Source organism: Peromyscus leucopus, chromosome 1 (genome assembly GCF_004664715.2).
Source record: "Peromyscus leucopus breed LL Stock chromosome 1, UCI_PerLeu_2.1, whole genome shotgun sequence".
Taxonomy (NCBI): domain Eukaryota; kingdom Metazoa; phylum Chordata; class Mammalia; order Rodentia; family Cricetidae; genus Peromyscus; species Peromyscus leucopus.
This window is the reverse complement of record NC_051063.1, coordinates 192,179,086-192,198,771: the sequence shown is the minus strand read 5'-3', so window position 1 is coordinate 192,198,771 and position 19,686 is coordinate 192,179,086. Positions and strand designations below refer to the sequence as shown.

At 37.2% G+C, this 19,686-nt stretch overlaps 1 protein-coding gene and 1 pseudogene across 1 annotated transcript; one reads left to right on the top strand and one right to left on the bottom strand.

The window, feature by feature from the left end:
- Positions 1-749: 749 nt before the first annotated feature.
- On the bottom strand, positions 750-1,685 carry LOC114688786 (vomeronasal type-1 receptor 4-like). The gene has a single exon (XM_028863298.1). The coding sequence runs from the start codon at positions 1,683-1,685 to the stop codon at positions 750-752; it is 936 nt and encodes a 311-aa protein (XP_028719131.1).
- Positions 1,686-16,773: 15,088 nt separating this feature from the next.
- LOC114688780 lies at positions 16,774-17,749 on the top strand (annotated as a pseudogene).
- Positions 17,750-19,686: the final 1,937 nt, after the last annotated feature.

Genomic DNA, 19,686 nt, shown 5'->3' with positions numbered 1-19,686 from the left:
GCCAAGGAACCTTACTTAGCCAGTGTCAATAGTTGCTGGCTGGGAATATAGTAGATAGGCAAATGCTGAGATTTTGTGCCGGTAGAGGCATTCACCTAGGAACCGATGTGAGTTATATAATATAGTTTAGGATACACATCTTCTTTGCAGCCATTCCTGGGTCTAATTTATGGAAATCTTAAACACATAGGTGTAGGGAATTCCCCATACTTTTCTCATAGATCCTCAGAGGGGCCATAATGCTTTGACCACTACTTTCAGTATAGAATTGTCAAGTTTCTTATTTTTAGAATAAGTTTGAGAATGAACTACAGTTAGTGAGGGTGAAGAAGTGATTGTCATTAAGTTAATAAATTCCTTCTTCAATTTATGAAATAACAATACAGATAAATCTATAAAGTTTGACCCTTGTGTGTCAGTTCTTAATAAATTCAGACATATTTCTGTTTTAGTTGAGATGCAATAAATTTGAATGAAAAAAGTACAAAACTTGTAACTTCTATAGTAAAATGGATATTGTATGAAGAAATATTTCTGAAAACAGTACTATTTTCTCACAAAGGAACAACCTATCTCATTCACCTCTGCTATGATATTACAAGTCCAAGTTTCAACAACATTAAAATCCAAACTTAGAGTACAGTTTCCCTTAGGAAGATAAGAGGCTATAAGATTAGTTATATGTTGACATTTTATATAAAAAGAGAATCTTAAAGTTTATATATTTTGGGGAAGAGATCATATAATATTTATACCTGTGGTGAGATTATGGGTTTTGGGATTCCTGTCTCCAGAAAAGCACAACCTTTGCACTGTGAGTCCCAGCTTACAACAAAGGGTCCCAAAGTAGGAAAACACATAGAAATGATTGCAGTAATGTTCACTAGCCACCAACCAGGTTTATATATGAGAGCAATGCAACCTTGTAAGATGGAAGAGAGGGCATAAAAACCTATAAATGTGGACACCAGGGCCATTATGCGGTGGGTGGCTTTGGATTCAGGGGATGTTCTGGAGGAAACATTGGTGCTATGGATATGCCAAACCCGCTGTTTGTGCCTATACAGAATGACAACCATGGAGCTGCTGGACCAAACAATGATGACAGAAAACAAAATTTCAGGAAGAACAAAAAACGTTGCATATAATGAGCTTCCAAGGTCATCATGACCTGATGTGGAGCAATATTTCAAGCCACGTTTATGTGTCAGATTATTGCTGTTCCCCGTGGTGTACATATACACAGGGAAAACCATATTTATTGACATGTAGTGAATCCAGCAGAGGGAAGTGAAGAGACCAATGTGCTTTGGAGCTTTGACTTTAAGACACAACCAAAAAGAATTCCCAGGGCTGATGGTGATGGCCTGGAAAACACTCAAAAAGCAGGTGGTGCCTATAGACATGGCTCTGCCTAGTCTTTGAATATACAAAAGAAATTCGCAGCCAAAATCATTGAGGAACCCTACCACCCCAAAAGCTCTCATTGTGTGGAGTAGTCCTTTAGAAAGAATGATCATGGAGTTGGCTGTGAACATGTGTGTAAGAATCAAATTTGTGGTCTTTAATGTCTGTTCAGTGTAGTAATGGATGAGGTAGCAGGAAAGAAGAGAGAAATTCCCAACAATTCCAACTGTGCTCTGAAGTAAGAACACTATTCCTATTGTCAAATCCTTGTGGTCCATTCTGTCATTTAGAACTTCTTCCTTAAACAGTTCCAAAAATCACTTCCCTAGACAAAAGAGTGAGTTGAAATTTTGAGACCTGGTTTTTGGTGTGGGAAAATCACATGTTCTCAAGACTTCAAAGATACTGTGGGCAATAAAACAGGACTCTGACTCACAAAATTATTTTCTCAACAATATTTGTAAAAAATATTTTTTTCCAGTGAGACTTCTGATGTCTTTAATTGTACATATTTATTGAAAGAAGTTGTAGAACTTTGCTTTAAAATGTCAATGTTAGCAGTAAGTCCACAGTGCTGTTGCAGAAACAAGGGCCAGTGAGTACAAACAAAAGGGATGTTGGCTTTCAAATTTTAAAATGGACTTCTAATTATAAGTCATATTGAAGATAAAATGACTTTAACCACTCTTGCAACATCATGAAGGAAACTTATGCATATCTCATCTGAAATTTAAACATAAAATGAATATATAGCTCCACCATAATGAGGATATTTCTGTTCTTTTATAGTAAAACATTTATTATACAATAAAAACAGAATCATGAAAAGGGCTATGTATCATCAAGTTTTATAAAAACAGACATAAACATAGGCTAGCACACTTTTCCTCACAGATAAAGAACTGTGGAGTAAAGACACAGGAAATATTTTGCAGCAAACTTTTAAATGGACAGTGGAATGAAAGTAATTGAATCACCTTTACGGAAATCAAGAAGAAAATGATCACACTTACTAAGGAATTAACGAATGAAGAATGTCCAATAGTGCTAATGAAATCCAATATCTGGTGTGATTGTGAGGTAATGAACATATAGGAAACACCAGCTCTCCCTATGTTTTGGTATACATCTAATCTCAAAGATGAAAAGAGGACCACTGATCCAAATCATCATGGGCAAATTAATGAAAGCAAGCAATTAAATAAACCAAGCTTTTTGTTTCATGTACACAGGCTGCCTCCCCATTAGTTGGGTTTCTAGAATTCATCTTTGAATTTTAGAAAGACAGATTTTTATAGATCAGAGTGAGGTTTCTGATGGGAGGCTTGGTGGGAAAAATAGTTGGGGTTACAGGAGGAGAACATACCCATAACAAGTTAGATGATTATCCAGCTTGCCTCCAACTTATGGTTAAAAGCCATCTTATGATTCAGACAAACTAGGTTTGTTCCTGTGTATGATTAAACTTCTGTTTCTTAAAGATTGGGCTATACTCCATCTACAATTATAACTATATATAGTTATGTATTGCTTTTTTCAGGAAACAGCAACTTTATTTGTTTTGAAATGTTATAACTATTTCCAAAGCCTACATTTGTTTGAAACTGTTCTTACAACTGTCTTTTGTTATAACTATCTTATGACCACTTTGCAATCATATCTTCCTTTCTGAAGGCCCTTTTGACTTATGCTTCTATTATGCTTACGTTCTGCTCCTGTAACCCCACCTGTTTTGCCTTCCAAATTCCCCTTTAGAAAATCTCAACCCCTGAGCTGCAAAATCCTTTTGTTCCCAATAGCTGAGGAGCCTCCATGGTACTAGACTAGGCCCTCTGGATAAGTGAGACAGTTGTTTAGTTTGAACTGTTTAGGGGATCCCCAGGCAGTAAGACCGGGACCTGTCCTTAGTGTATGAGCTGGGTTTTTGGAACCTAGTGCCTATGCTGAGACACTTTGCTCAGCCTTGGTGCAGGGAGGAGGGGTGGACCTGCCTCAACTGAATATTTCAGGCTCTACTGACTCCCCAGGGAGACCTTTCCTTGGAGGATGTAGGAAAGGGAGTTGGGTTGGATGGGGAAGGCTGGTGGGTGGGAGGAGGGAGAACAGTGGAATCTGTGGTTGATATCTAAAATGAATAGAAAATCTCTTATTAAAAAATAGAACCCCCCAAAACCCTTGTGTTTCTCATATCTAAGACTGGCCTGTGGAACCCTGACTTAGACAGAGGCAGCTGGTTAATTGGAATAAGAATTGCTTGCTTTCCTTTATTTGGCAATGATATTTTGGGTTATTGGTCCTTCTCCCATCTTTACGATTAAAATTTGGAGGTCAAGACCCTAATGCAAATTGAAAAATTCAGAAACTGGACCATTAAGGACCTCTCAGGAATCCTATGACCCACCATAACTGAAGAGATGCTCCCAGGAATCCACACATTAGACATATTCCAAAGCCTCTAATGTAATTCTTCAGTGCGTCGGACTGTCTGAACAAATGGCAGTATCCTAAAAAATGAAAACAGCAAGTATCTTTTGTTTTTCATGGAAGCCTACTATTGTAGTCATAAAAACTTTCTAACTCCTTTAGTGATGCCTGGTTCCGTCTGTTCTTGTTCTCTGATACACTGATCTAGTGAAAAGGCAGAGGGCATATCTGATGAGGTCCAACATTCACTCATCAAGGGCAACAAGGGAGACATTTAACAGTTTACCTGGCAATTTCTCCTTACTTAGGAGTTCGTTCAGAACCACTAGTCCTTTTCTGACCTGCCTTGGGATGTTGAGGATGCCCTAATGAGAATGAGGGACAAGAAAAAATAAGGTCTGGAACTTGAGCACACAATGTCAGGGTACTATGGTAGGCCATACACTGAGGAACATTGAGGCCCTTCTGTAGTAGAAGGAACCAAGTGAATGGATAGGCACAACATAGAATGCTAGGCATTACCGGAACTGAGACAGAAATAAGAAAGACCTGACCTACCTCCACCAGGAAAGCCAAAACCTAAGAAACATCTGGTGGATTCCTAGTGCTTGGGATATAAAAGGACATGATTGAGAAAAATCCTATTTCTTAAAAAGCTCCTTTTTTTGAATGGTGAAACTCTGGAAGACCCCAATGTTTGTTGTCATGGTCCCTGATGATGAATTTAATTTGTTCTCACTGACTCCATGTCTTGTAGCATTTTGTGTATTGGTTTAGGTTTTGCTGTCTCTGTCCCTTGTATGTGTTTCTGTGTTACACACACACATGGGAGACAGGCCAAGATCTAGCTTCCATCACTCCCACACTACTGGGCTGGAGTAATTCAGACACCCTCCTCCACAGTATGCCACACTAGGCAGCTTTGTGCATTCCACTACCCCAGGACCAAGTCCTCTGCTGCATCTTACCACAGCTACTTCAGTAATCAAGTTTTAACCTTTTTATAATCACTGGGTCAGTTTTGCAATGATTCAGATGTCTCTTGGGATGGGTATTTGAAAATATAATTTTATGTTGTTATGCTGTATTGAAAAGGTGCTCCTGGAGTTGGATAGTGTCTGTCCTATGTTAGAAAAGCCACCTGATTTGTGGCACAAAACAAGGAAAACAGAGCAGCTAAAAAATTAGAATACTTGATTCATGTAGCTGTTTAAATTGTGCTAAGGTGTAAACCTTATTCCAAAATTTGTAAGACTATTTTATGAGCTTTTTGAACCTCAGAATTTATAAGTTTTTCATATATAATTAAATTATGTAAAATCTGTAAATAATTTGACTTAAAACTTCTAACACAGGTCTAATGTTTTTTATCGTTATATAGGTAATTTTAAAATTATGACTTAATCCATCAATGTATTTAGGTCTGGACAAGCCTCCAATATTACCTATTCCTGAGTATGAAAATCCAAATGTGGAAGTTTTCCTTAAGTTCCTTAACTTTAATTTCTGTCCCTACTCTATATGTGTCTTGGCAGAATTCCACCCAGCTGGTTGACATTATCTAGCAATCAAGTGAAGACTACAAATTGCTCCAAAGATGATCTACATGGTGGAAGCCCTCAGAAGTTCTACAAAAATCAGAAAGCCCTGGATTTACTGAAATCTGATGTAATCTAGTCCATTCGATGTAATTGCTCCTTGTCTCTTCAGTTGGGTCAACAAAGCAGATGCTTCTGATGAATACTCATTGTCCTAATACCCTCCCCATCTTTGATGAATTTTTCATTTTGTCGGGGCCCAGACAATAGAACCCTAATTTCAGACAGAGGAAAATAGGTCACCCTTATTATCAACAATGGGCTGGAATATTTGATATAACGGAAATTCCCTGGAAAATGGGAAAAAATGGTTACCTATATTACATTTGTTCTTTAAATGCTAATCAAACAGGCATAATTTCTAAACAGGCCTTGCATACATTGATTACATATTTTATCCACCCACACAGAAAAATAATGCTAAGTATCTATCAAATAGTTGAGAGGAATATATAAGTCTAGAGAATGATGAACAAGCTTGCCTACATATTAGGCTAAAAAGACATCATATAATAAAGGCAAACGGTTCATTCCTGTTTATGATTTAATATCTGTTGCTTAAGGATAAGCTCCACCTTTAACCTTGATTACAATTTTTTTTTTTAGGTTTTCGAGACAGGGATTCTCTGTGTAGCTTTGCACCTTTCCTGGGACTCACTTGGTAGTCCAGGCTGGACTCGAACTCACAGAGATCCGCCTGCCTCTGCCTACCGAGTGCTGGGATTAAAGGCGTGTGCCACCAAAGCCCGGCACAAATGGTTTTTATACTACTTGGGAAATAGTAACCATGTATGTGTTTCAAAAAGTTATGACCATCTTGCAACACTAACTTTGTTTCAAAGATTTTTATGAATAACTGTTGTTATGACTACATTATGATCACTTTGTAATTATATCTTTGTTTCCTGAGGTCATTATGACTAACTTGTAATTCCTATCTTCTCCTCCTGTAAGGCCAACTATTTTGCCTGTCAAATCCTTCCTTTGGAATCCTGTTACTCCTGTGATTTAAAATCCTTGTCCCTTTCCTCCCTTATTTCCAAGGCTGGACTCTTGAACCCCATCTCAGCAGAATGTAGTCTGAATACACAAATATAAAAGGGTTACTTTAATTATTGCTTGTTTTAATTAATTGAGCCATGATGATTAGGTTGGTCATCTTCCTGCTTCTTTCCTTGGGAAAAACACGACATTCAACTTCCACACAGAAAATGGTGATCACATTGAAGAAAGCATTATGGAATCTGACCAGTTGGGTATAATAGAAAGAATATAAAACTATACATCAGTCATCCTATTCTTGTGATTTTGTCAAAGTCACAATTATGATGTAAAATTGAGCTTTGAAGGTTAGACCTACCCACATGTCCTCTAATAGCACAGTCATAGCTGATAATCAGATGATCTGTGCTCTGAAGCAGTATAAATGAAAGAGGAAGAAATTTACAACAAACAGATACAAAGTAAGTGCAAATGTTCATAATTTATGATTGTATTTAAAGAAAACAAAGCACAGATCAAGATTGATCCTGCCTCTTACTTGTTATTATAGATATGATTGCATGTTCCATAATACAATATGGAAAAAAAAACCACAGCTGGACACTATTATCAGTGATATGATGTAGGGTTGTGACAAAGCCGATTGGAAATGTTATATTTCTATGTCTTTGGTAACTGACTTCTCAAAGGCTCTCATTTTGTAATGTTTGTTGAATATAACTTTATGCAGCCCTCTTGACTCAGACTCTGGATTCCTGGCATTAACTCTTAAATAATGCACTGATTCTTAGATATTACACTGGAAAACTAATATTTAATGGAATAGTGTAGCCTAAAGTTTTAATTTTTTATAGATTAGGGAGAAGGTTCAGTAGGAGTAGTATTGCCTTGGATATGTGAGGGCCTGTGTTGAACCTCCACAGGTCAATAAAAATCCAGGTGTGGTAGTACACACCTGTCACCTACACACTGGAATGGAAAATAATGAAGACCCATGGGGCTCCCTTTCCATCCAGTCTAAAACATTCAGAGTGTTCCAGGCGACTTGAAGAAATTGATTAAAAATATTATAATAGTATTTTTAAAATACAAAATGTGTCAGAAGAAGAAACCTGAGATTATTCTCTGAACACACACACACACACACACACAAACACACACACACACATACAGTATACTCCTGAACTTATATGTCCCTGCCCACATGCTCATATACAAGCACACACACACACACACACACACACACACACACACACACACACACACACACACACAGAGAGAGAGAGAGAGAGAGAGAGAGAGAAATTAAATTATCATTAATGCATATTTGAATGTTTATATTTACTAATCCCTTCATTAAGTAAAACATATTATAACAAATCAAGATTGTGGAAAGGTACTGCAAGATATTCATAGAAACTGAAGTCTAAATTTGCACTGCATATATTTCCCACTTCGGAATCAACTTTTCAGATATAATCACTTCCCAAGATTTCTCTTAGTAGCTAGATTTGCTTCTCAGACCAAATACAAACTACTCACTTGACTGATTCTGTGAGCAGAAATTTCTGGTCAGTGTACACTTCATAACATCCTGAAATTTCTGAAATGCAGCATCAAGGAGAGGGAAGCATCTTAAGTGTGAAATAAAGGTCTGTGGCTGTGATCTCATCTCCCTTCTGAACTGAAGTTTTCGTTTCACCAAAGAGGCAATGACAGCTCTTGCTTTGGGAGTCAACAACTTTTCACAAATTTTATTTGATAGGCAATTACCTATCTAAAAGCTGATCATGAAATTCTTGTCAGTGTCTCCAAAGAGACAGTGTTTGAAGAGGCTTTTTAAAATTCTTATGATCCCTGAAGGACAATAGCAACAGAGGACCCAGAGAATATGAAGGTCTCATGTGTGGGAATATTGCAAAGAAATTTGTGTGTCTTACCCCTCCATCCTTCTCTGTATTCTTCTCCACAAAGCGAAGTTCATTTTCAGTGATCAGATTCCAGTACCTCCCAATGTAACCACACTTGCTCAATGTTAGTCAGAAATTTATGATATCCAGCCATGTGTCTCTATTAGGAAAAACATGACGTCATAATCAGCACTGAAAACGATTGCAATCTTTATAAAACTACTACAAATTAAATGGAATTATGATAAGGAAATGTGCTCGGAAAAATTAGAAATATTACCATGGCAACAACAGAAAATCTGAACACAGCCCACTTATCAAAGAATTTACATGAAACTATCACAAATGAAATCAACTGTGTTCTTTAAATAGTACATAATACAAGGCTACATATTCATTATAAAAAATCACTTAGTCCAACTAGAACAATACTCCATGAATTTTGAAGACAAATTTGGAACATTAAATTTTGCAATTAGTGAAGAAAAAGAAAAGTTAGAGGCTTAATATTTGCTTTCTGGCTAGGAGAAATTCTTGAGTGTTTAAAACCAAGAGAGATATGTGATCTGTAAAGTCCACACAAGACAATGTCCATCTGATTTATCTGTGGGCGTCATTTGACACAATTCTCTTAGTTTAAGTAATTCACATCAATAAGTTACAGTTATAGAAACTGTTCTGTGTATGGTCACTGTTTGTTACATGGAAAATGTGTTTATCTGAAGGAGAAATATCCTTCATTGCCTCAAGAATATGAAGACTTGTTGCTCTCTTGTTAATCCTGTTTGGGGCACACTGGATGGTCTATACTTTCCGGAGAAAGTACTACACTGGGGAAGGATTTGATATTAACAGGCTTGTATATTCCAATTGGCTGTCTCTGCTTCCTACTTCAAATGTGAGCACTCAGCTTCCAGCTCCTGATGCCATGCCTTTTTCTTTCTGCTCTGCTACCCAGCCTTGATGAACAGGCTATATGGATACAAAGGCACAAACTTACTCTACATAATGTCAGTTATTTCCAGTTATAGTGTCTTATTATAGCAACAGGAAAGTAACTAATGTGTAAGTTGTTACCAGAGTGGGATGGTGCTGTGAAGACTCTGACCTTCTTTGTTTTTGGAGGCATGTAAAAAAGTTTGGAACTTTGGATTAGAGAAGCAGTTGAGGACTATAGGCAGAGCTTAATGGGCCACTCAACTTGCTATCTGGAAAAGTTTTTTACAGAGAGCAAAGTAAACTTTGAAAACTGGCTTAAGAGATTCCAGAATGAATCACGGAGTTTAACATCAACTGTGTTAAAAATCATTTTTGTGATATATGACAAACTCTATGATTATTTATTGACACATACTGAGAGTTTATATGGTGCAGAATTTTAGAGTGAGTGGTTAATTTATTTTGCCCAGGAAATTTAAATACAGAATAACACTGACTCCACAGAATCCTAATTATTGATAACTCTTATACTAGTCTACAGGAAAAACAGCACATTGGGCAGAATAAAATATAAAGTGTATGGTTTGGAAAGTCAAAGAATACAAGGAAGATTAACGCTCCAGCCATACGAATTGCCTAAAAGAGATGCTGTAATTGTTCAGATTAATGCCATTAAAAGGAGTCTCCTGGCCAGGTGGTAGTAGCACATTCCTTTAATCCCAGCACTCAGGAGTCAGAGGGAGGTGGATCTCTGTGAGTTCGAGGCCAGCCTGGGCTACAGAGTGAGTTCTAGGAAAGGTACAAAGCTGCATAGAGAAACTCTGTCAAAAAAAAGAAAGAAAAAAGAAAAAAAAGCCTCTCCTGATCTTTAGATGACCTGGGAGAAAAGTGTTCTTAGGGAACAAGCATTAATGAGTTTTGCTTTTAAATGGGCAATGAGACTTAAAAAATTGCCTTGAGTATCAGAAGAAATATTAGATGTTTGATTTTTAATTATGTTAACACCTGTAAAGTTGTACATAATGAATTTTGTATTATAAGACATCCATAGACCTATGGAGAAGAAAAGTAGTCTAGCTGTTTGACAGATAAATGTGTTGTATAGGCTGAGGCATGTGAACACTTGGTTCTTGTTGACTGTGAAATGTAAGGAGTGTGTGAAACATTTCAGTAGTTTCTATGCAATGAGTATTTACTAGGGGTAGAATGTGAGAATTTATAACACTATCCCACTTTCATTTCCATTCTTACTTCCTGTGTGGACACAAGTGTGATCTCTTGGCCTCCTATCTGGACCATGCTTCTTCCTCCTTTATGCTCACTCACTCTGCAACCATTAGACCAAATGAAACATTTCTTTTATAAGTGAGCTTTATCATGGTATTTTACTATAGTGACAAAAAGTTGCCTATACAAACATGCTACTTTCTTCCCCAAATCCCTTTATTTGACTATGGCCATTTGTGTTCACTGTTACTTTCACTCATCTTAGCCCAGTTGATTTTACTGGGCTAAGATGTGACAGACTACAGACTGGGAATTGTTTATTTATTTATTATTTATTTATTTATATTGATTATTCCTTTGCTAAAGGGGCACTATTCAAAACATTAAAAGAATTTAAAGATAGGATATCAAGAAACAATCAATTTTAATGATCAGGTAGAGATTTAAACAGAATTCTCAGAGGAACTTCAATGAATTAAAAACACTTAAGTAAATGTTTAGCAGACTTAGCCATCAGGGAAATGCAAATTAAAACTACTTTGAAATTTCATCTTAACCTGCCTTGCTAAGATTAATAAAATGAATGACAGATCATGATGCCTATGGTATGGAATAAAGAGAACCCTGAATCATTGTTGGTCAAAGTGTAAACATTACAGCCACTATGGAAATCAGTGAGATTGGTTACTGACGAAGATGGGAATTGATATACCTCAAAATCCAGCTATACCATCTTCAGCATATATCCAAAGGATTCTTTCTTCATCGTACTACAAAGAGACTTACTCACCCATGTTCTTTGCTGCTCTGTTCATATTAGCTAGACGTTGCGGAAGAACTTAAATGTATTTCAACCGAAGACTGGATAAAGAAAATGCTGCATATTTATGCAAGGCAATATTATCATATGTTAACAAATGAAATCATGAAGTTCTAAGGAAAATGGATGGCATGTGAAATGAAAAAAAAAAAAACCTCCTCAGTGAGGTAGCCCTGATACAGAAGGTCAAATATAGTATATATTTCTTATACATGGATATTACCTCTTAGGTCAATGATAACCAAGCAACAATACATAGAACCACAGAAGATAAGTAGAGAGAAAGTAACTTAGGGTGGACAGAGAAATTTCTCTGTGAAAGGAATTTAAAATAGCCATGAATGAGTTGTAGGGGGGACTTGAATCTGAGGAGCAAATGGTGAGAGGGAGAGAATCCAGGGACAAGGGAGGAAATAAAAGGTGAGACAGCTAATATTAAGGGCCATTTGGGAGGTACTATGGAAACTTAATGTAGTAAAATCTTCCTAAATTATATACGTTTATGAAGGTCATCTAAATGAAATCACCACATAACAATGGAGACTCAACTCCAACTGGACATCTCATGTCACCAAATAAAGCTTCCAATGCCTAGGATGTGTTACATCTAATTGAGTTGTAGCTAAATGGTTGCCACAGGAATCCCCAACAAACTAAGCTGTTGCCTTGGCTATAGATTGTTCTCTACAAACCGTCAGAGTCCCTATTGCTGAAGACACCACATACACAACTCATCGATCACGGGGACGTCAAACTTGTTCATATCTAGAACCTTTAACCATAAGAGTTAGTGTTCTTGGAGTAGGACGGTGGTCTGCATGCTACCAAAGCATAAAAGTAAATACTAGGCGGGCTACAAAACCTTCTATATACAATGGTGTCCGACCTTCAAGTCATGCTAGTGCAATGGCAGCACAAAGCTTGTGGGCATAACCAGCAAGTATCTGAACTGACTCAAGGCCTACTCCATGAGACAGAATCCATACACAACACTGGCTTGGTGGCCAAGAACCTGAGACTAGAGCTAAACTCATGCCTAGGGGGAAACCAATAATATTGTTTTACTAAAGGAATGGAGCAATAAAATGACTCCTAATGACATTCTGCTGTATTCAGAGGACAGGGCGTTGCTCAGCCATCATCAGAGAAAATTCCTTATAAATAAGATGATAGTAAATCCAGAAATACAACAGACAAAATTCAGAGAATGAGAAACTTTGGAACATTCATCCTGAAACAGGATTTCCTCAGGGGTCAAAGAACCCTTCCTAAAAGCAGGCAGAAAGAGTATAAGACCCAGAGGAGTACATTGCAATCGGAAATAAGGCCTTCTCATCACAACAGCACAGACATCCATGGAAACAGTCTATTACAGTGCACACAGGCCTCTTTCTGGACCTGATGAAGACCTTGACTGGAAAGAAGAGGTGGGCACAGTCTCCTATTGTTATCTAAGTACCTATCTCCAATAGATTACCACTTGCAAATTAAAATTTAGTTTTTCTCTAATGGTGCTACACTGGGGAAATAAACTACACTTGAGGCTAGGCCACATGTGCAGCAGGGGATGTGCCAACAGAAAATGAAGTCAACCTCTGAAGGTTCCTTGTCTTATAATGTCTGCTCAGGTTCTTTTCTTCCTTTCATTTTAATTACATGATATTATAACTTTTTAATGTTTTTATTCTTGTCTTGTTATGCTATATGTTCTTTGAGTTTACACTCTGTCTTCCAGTTTTGTGTTTATATGAGAACAAGTGGATCTTAGCCTCTACTCTTTCTTGTTCTTTTCTTGAGTACTTTTCCTTCTGTGTTGTTGTATTCTGAGGTGCTATTTTGTTTTATTATATTAAGTATATGTTATATTATATTATCATGTTATTATATTATAATTTTCACAAAGCCTGTTTGTTTTCTCTAATTAGAGACAGAATGGGGGTCGATCCACATTGGAGGGCAGGTGAGAGGGTAGTTGAAGGGTTAGAGGAAAGGGAAATGCCATTACCAGCATTTATTAAATGAAAATAAAATCTTGAATAAAGTGGGAAAGTCCTAGATTTTTTCCTGTTGCCATTCATGGCTTGTAGGTTCAAATGATAGCTGTTGGTTATGTCAATTTAATGGACATAGTTGCCTTCATTTGTGAACGTTATATATACAATTTATTCTAGGATATGTCTCTGATCAGAATTCCTATCAAAGCCAGATGGTATTTATAACTTTCACTGGCATATTCCATACCATCATTTCTAGTAAATTTGTATCTTGTTGTACCAAGATTGCAGTGATTTCTAGTGCAAATCATGATGCTATGATTTTCTCTTACTGCTACTTCATGAGATATTCCCAAATTCCTAACTGATTCCACCTTGCTGAGTGTTGGAAGTGGGTCAGCACAGAGAACTGAAAACTACTAAGTGACTTCTTTTTGTGTAAAAGAATCCAGTGAAAACAAGTCTATGGAGACATAACACATGATGAGAGCTTGATGTTCCTCGAACAGTCCCACTCACTCAGCCTTCAGGGATCATGAAAAAGTAGCAGCCTCCCCAAAGACTTTTTCCCTTTGGGAAACAGGACATTCATTGGCATTAATTATCAAATCGGAAAATAAATGTTTCAGCACAGTCCTTGACTCCCAAAGCTAGGGCAATCATTGCAACTTACAGGGAAGAAGTCTGTAGTTCTGAAGGGAGATGAGGTCATAGAGCTATGATCCTTTATCTCAGAGTTGAACTGCCTCCTACTTCCACAGAGCTGACTGTTATATCAGGAGCTGCATCATGAACTGATGGTTTGCAGAAGGAATGCATCCAGTAATTGTGTGCTTCAGTCTGGCAGGCAGAACAAGCATAGAAGAGATGTCTGGTAAGCACTCATGTCTGCAAAAATTATTCTGGGTAGAAATAGAACAGTGCAAATTTGAACAAAGTAAGAGGAAGGCTTTCTGGACTATAAACAGAATTACTGAGGCAAAAGCTTCCCTTACTTTGTGCCAATCCCCTACGTGTAAAAACAATATAACTAAATAACTGTCAGACCATTGATGAATCATCCCAGTGATAATGAATCTGACTTCAAAGGGGATGAAGGAGGGCAGTGATTATGCTTTTTCCATTTCCAACTCCTGATTTTTACATAAACCTGACGGTAAATTCTCAGGATAACAAACAGATGCTAGTATAAAAGCTTAAAGTGTATGATAAAGATTATCAAAGTCATCTCATCCCGGGGAGGAACTGGAATCTGCAACTGCCTCTGAGGGAAACACATTTCTAGGCAGCACTACACTTACGACTGCCACAGGATCTGGGTCTGTCCTGGGACTCAGTGCTGATGACCACTGAGACTGCTTAACTTCTTGAACTTGGGAACCTGGTTCTGAAGGGAGCTGACATTGTAATTTTTAATCTTGAAAGATACTCATCTGGAACAAATGCATATTCTCTCATTTCTTATGGTTTAGTGATACTAGAATAGTGTGTCAGTTTGAGATTCAATTTCTAATATTGATAGCTGAAGTTGTTTGAACCCATACTTTGGACAAAGTGGGTAGGAAGTTTACCATGGGAATGTCTCCACAGCTTATATTTTCTTGTGTGTTTAAAGTTACAACATATATATTTTATATTCTTGTATTCTATCTACATATATTTTTTAGTTAAATGCAATTCACAAACTGGATTTCTTACTATCAGTTTGATAAACTTAAAGATTATCAAATATAATATTTCATTTGAAATCAGCAAGAATTTAATGTTCTTTTTTCTCTGTGTGTTCATGTGCACTATGCACTATGAGTTTAGGAGGATTATCACTTGGGTGTGCGGTTGAACTTCTTTAGGTAATTTATCTTGTTTCTTCTTGAAACAGGTTCTTGCTATTGCCTGGAACTCTATAAATAAGCTAAACTGTCTAATCAGTGATTCTCAGGCAGATTCCCATCTATGCTTCTTTGGAGCTTAGATTACAAGTGTACTACAACACATCAGTTATGTTTTATGTGAGATCTAGAGACTGAACACAGGTCTTTTACCTACACTGTAAACAGTTTACCACCTGAGCTCTCTGCCCACCATTGTAATAAATTAATTTCTATGGCACAAAATTATTTTATATGCTAGTTTTCATATTTCATAGATGATTATGAGTCTTGAACAAGGCTCATAAAAGCAATTCTGTTCAATTCTTTGAGATATATTCTTATGTTTTAAGATGAGCAATCATAAAACCCGTTTGCTGTTACAAGAAATCTTAGGTATCTCTTGCATTCATCAAATCCAACTTGGACCCAGGCAGATTCTGTAGGAATAAATTGAATTTTGGTATCATGCCAACTTAGGATAGAATAGAAATAAAATTTTATAGCAATATAATATTTAAAAATCTGACTGATATATCACTGTTGAGTAAAACATTAAGTGACTGTCTGTGGAAGCAGCCAGGCCATGTTCTCATTCTTCAAGGGTTCAAAGTGCTTGAAGTGCTCAGAATGACCGTTTTGCTTTAGGCAATCATCTATAAGTTTTTTCCTCAGGTTTTGTCTTGGTAGTGAAGGGAACAGTATTGTCCACTTCAAACAGCTATGCAAGTCACAGGAGGTGCCAGATGAACAGTATTGTAACAGTGATTCATAGATTGCCACCCATGTTTGCAGTTCTCAGTATCATTCCAGGACGACTCAATCAGTAATTACTTCTTTATGAGAAAAATTGATATAGTAAATGTACCACCTGAGCTCTCTGCCCACCAGTTGATCTAATAAACGTGATCACACTGTGCAAACCTGGAAATTTTTGTGGCTCTGAAGACAAACAACACCCACTGGAAACTAGTAGGGTACCTACAGGAATTGGAAATTTAAGGCCTTGGAATCTCAGTATAGAGAATTTCCTGTGACTTTGGGTATTTCTTTTCTCTCCTGACATATCTGCCATGTTAAAACACCATCCTTAGCCAGTATGTCCAGCACCTAAGTAAACTCAGTCCTCCAGGTGAGTAACGGAATATTTTGCCCATTGTACTATTTTTTGAAACTGTTCACTGTAGGGATCTGTATATTCTCTAAATTGCCTCCCTTTGTATGATTTCTATATCTAAAATATCATATAATACAAAAATATTCAAGATCATTTTTAATGTGTATCAAGATGATATCACAATGTTTATCATATTAATATTATTGAGAGGTTTGGCTTGGACCTATAGCTCTATGACTTTCATCTTAGAGAGAAGACACTTCATATCAATCATAATCAAGTAATCCTTACAAGAAACTTAGTTTCTGTTTTTGTGAAAGTAATAAGATTCCTTTTTTTCTACAAAAGAAATATATAGGATACACAATGCCCAGGACACTGAAATTTACAAATGAAAATCAACTTAGTGTGTCATGCAGACATCAAGAAACTAGTATGTCAAAAAAGTCAAGTATTGCCTGATTTGCATGATTTATCTCAGAGACATAATTATAGTCATAATTTGAAAGTAAAATTGCCAGTGACAGAATGGACTCCAGGAACTTGGCAATAAGAATAGTGTTTTCACTTCAGAGTGCAACGGGAATACTGGGAAATGTATCTTTTCTATTGTACTATCTACTCATTTACTACAATAAACACACATTAAAGACTATAGACTTAATTCTTACACATGTCTTCACAGCCAACTCCTTGATCATTCTCTCTACAGGAGTGCCCCAGGTAATGAGAGCTTTTGGGTGGTAATGGTTCTTCAATGACGTTGGATGCCAACTTATTTTATATGCTCTCAGACTTGGCAGGAGCATGTCCATCAGTACCACCTGCCTCTTGAGTATCTTCCAGGCCATCATTATCAGTCCTTGTGACTCCTATTGTAAAGATCTTAAAATCAAAGTACAAAAATATATTCGCCTCTCCATTTTCCTCTTCTGGATCCTGTACATGGTAGTAAATACAATTTTTCCAATGTCCTGGTCTACCAAAAGAAATAGCAAAAATAAGACACAAAATACAGATTCTGAATTCTGCTTCTCTGTAAGTCGTGACAAAATAGTAGATTCATTGTATACGACATTTTGGGTATTCCCTGAAGTCGTATTTTCTATGTTCATTGTATGTTCCAGCATCTCCATAATTGTCATACTTTATGGACACAAGAAGAGGGTTCAACACATCCTCAGCACTCGTGCCTCCCCCAGAACCTCTCCTGAATCCAGAGCCACACAGACCATCCTGGTCTTGGTTTGCACCTTTCTCACTTTTTATACCATTTCCTCCATTTTACAAGGTTACATTGCTATTTCTCAGAATCACAACTCGTGGCTAATAAATATCACAGCCATCATTTCTATGTCTTTTCCTACTTTAAGCCCCTATGTGATGAGTCATGATTCCATTATTTCCAGATTTTGCTTTTTCTGGATAAGGAATATAAAATGAAATAATATTATCATAATTATGTAAATTGTATCATTGTAGTGTTGTATATCTAAAAATTTATGATATGTATTATTTTAGCGGTAAGATCATTTCCCAGAATAATGGTGGTATATTCTTCATTATTGCCTATAGTCAGGCTAGCCACATGTTCTCAGCTGCATTAATCATTGTAGTTATGGACTCTTCACTGAGTGGCCTTCTATCTGCTGTGGGATGGTCTGTACATCAAATTACTCTGATTGGTCAATAAATAAAACACTGATTGGCCAGTGGCTAGGCAAGAAGTATAGGCGGGACTAACAGAGAGGAGACAAGAAAGAACAGGAAGGCAGAAGGTCTCACTACCAGCAGCCGCCATGATAAGCAGCATGGGAAGATGCCAGTAATCCACGAGCCACGTTGCAAGGTATAGATTGATAGAAATGGATTAATTTAAGATATGAGAACAGTTAGCAAGAACCCTGCCATGGCCATACAGTTTGTAAGAAATATATGTCTTTTGTTTGTTTGTTTGGGTCTGAGTGGCTTTGGGACCGGCAGGTGACAGAGATTTGTCCTGTCTGTGGGCAAGGCAGGAAAACTTTAGCTACAATATCCTATCATGTTGTGGTTGTTTACTTCTGTCATATTTCTTCCACTGTTGTAGAAGTCAGCCTGTCTTTCCAGGTGAGTCCTTTTTGTAACTCTCATAGTTCTTTGCTGGGTGATATTGACTTTTGGTTATCTCCAGTAGAGAGCATAGCACCTTGTAGCAGTAGTAAAGCTAATCAGGTAACATGAAACGTCCAAGTCAGTGTCTGCTGGATTCCATCATTTATGACTCAAGTATTTTGCAGTATTGGAAGGGTGAAGGTAGACATTAAGACCCAACACTACAAGAAATGGAATTGGCATTTGATAACTGTAAGGAGAAGGAGAGGATCAGATTGCTTTAACAGTGCTGCTCTCTTGTAGGTTGAGCACATTCAGGGATAGGTCCTACACTCAATAGTACTTTGGCAAACACAAATCTTATATGATAGGTTTGCAAATAAAGTAATTTCAAATTTGCTGTGTGGGTAGGTAGGTAGGGATGGATCTATGATAATTTTAGTGATAGATGATGAATATGATCAAAATTCTTTGCATGAAAATCTCAGTGAATTGATATGAATATTAAAATTTGTGATGGAAGCCACTTGTCTTTTTAAGGTACACTCTAGTGTTTTGAGTTTTCAACTGGCACTTATAGGAGCAAAGCAGGGGTGAATGCACCATAATGTTCTAATCTGTGTAAGTTTACTTTATGTGCAGAAATCTTAAGTTGCAATTATTAAGGCTAAGTAAACAGATTAGATCTCAGATTCTTTTTTTTCTTTTTAAATATTTTTTTTTATTAATTCTGTGGGAATTTCACATCATGTTCCCTAATCCCACTCATATCTGATTCTTTCCAGGTCTGCCATCCCACTTTGTAGCCTCCCCCCCAAACAAACAAACAAACAAATAAATAAACAAACAAACAAAAATCTTTGCTCTCCTGTTTGTCATGCATCTTGACCACATATTCTTTTATCACCCTTGGGGCTTGTATTGTGTCATATAGTATACCACTTACTCAAATGGCTGTATGTGCAAATGTTCATTTCAATGTGTTGTTGGGCTGGTTCAAGGCCTCTGGATTCTGGTTTACCATCAATATTGTACCATCACCAAAACTTCTCTAGGATATCCTGCTGTTGTCCCTAAACATAGAGATCCTGTGGCTATGGATCTGCAGGACTGGTCCCTTCACTCACCCCAGCAGGTCATAGATGCAGTAGATGTTGTCCTGGATATGGAGCTGGGTGGTAGCTTTGTTAGTCAGCATAGGCCTACACTGGGCCCAACCTGTCAGATGAGGTTTGATGTCAGTTCTTCCATACCGATACTATCTGGGTAAGATCTCCTGTGCACAT

Excerpts from the sequence above, each read along its gene's own strand:
- LOC114688786 (XM_028863298.1), bottom strand. The coding sequence starts at position 1,685 with ATGGACCACAAGGATTTGACAATAGGAATAGTGTTCTTACTTCAGAGC.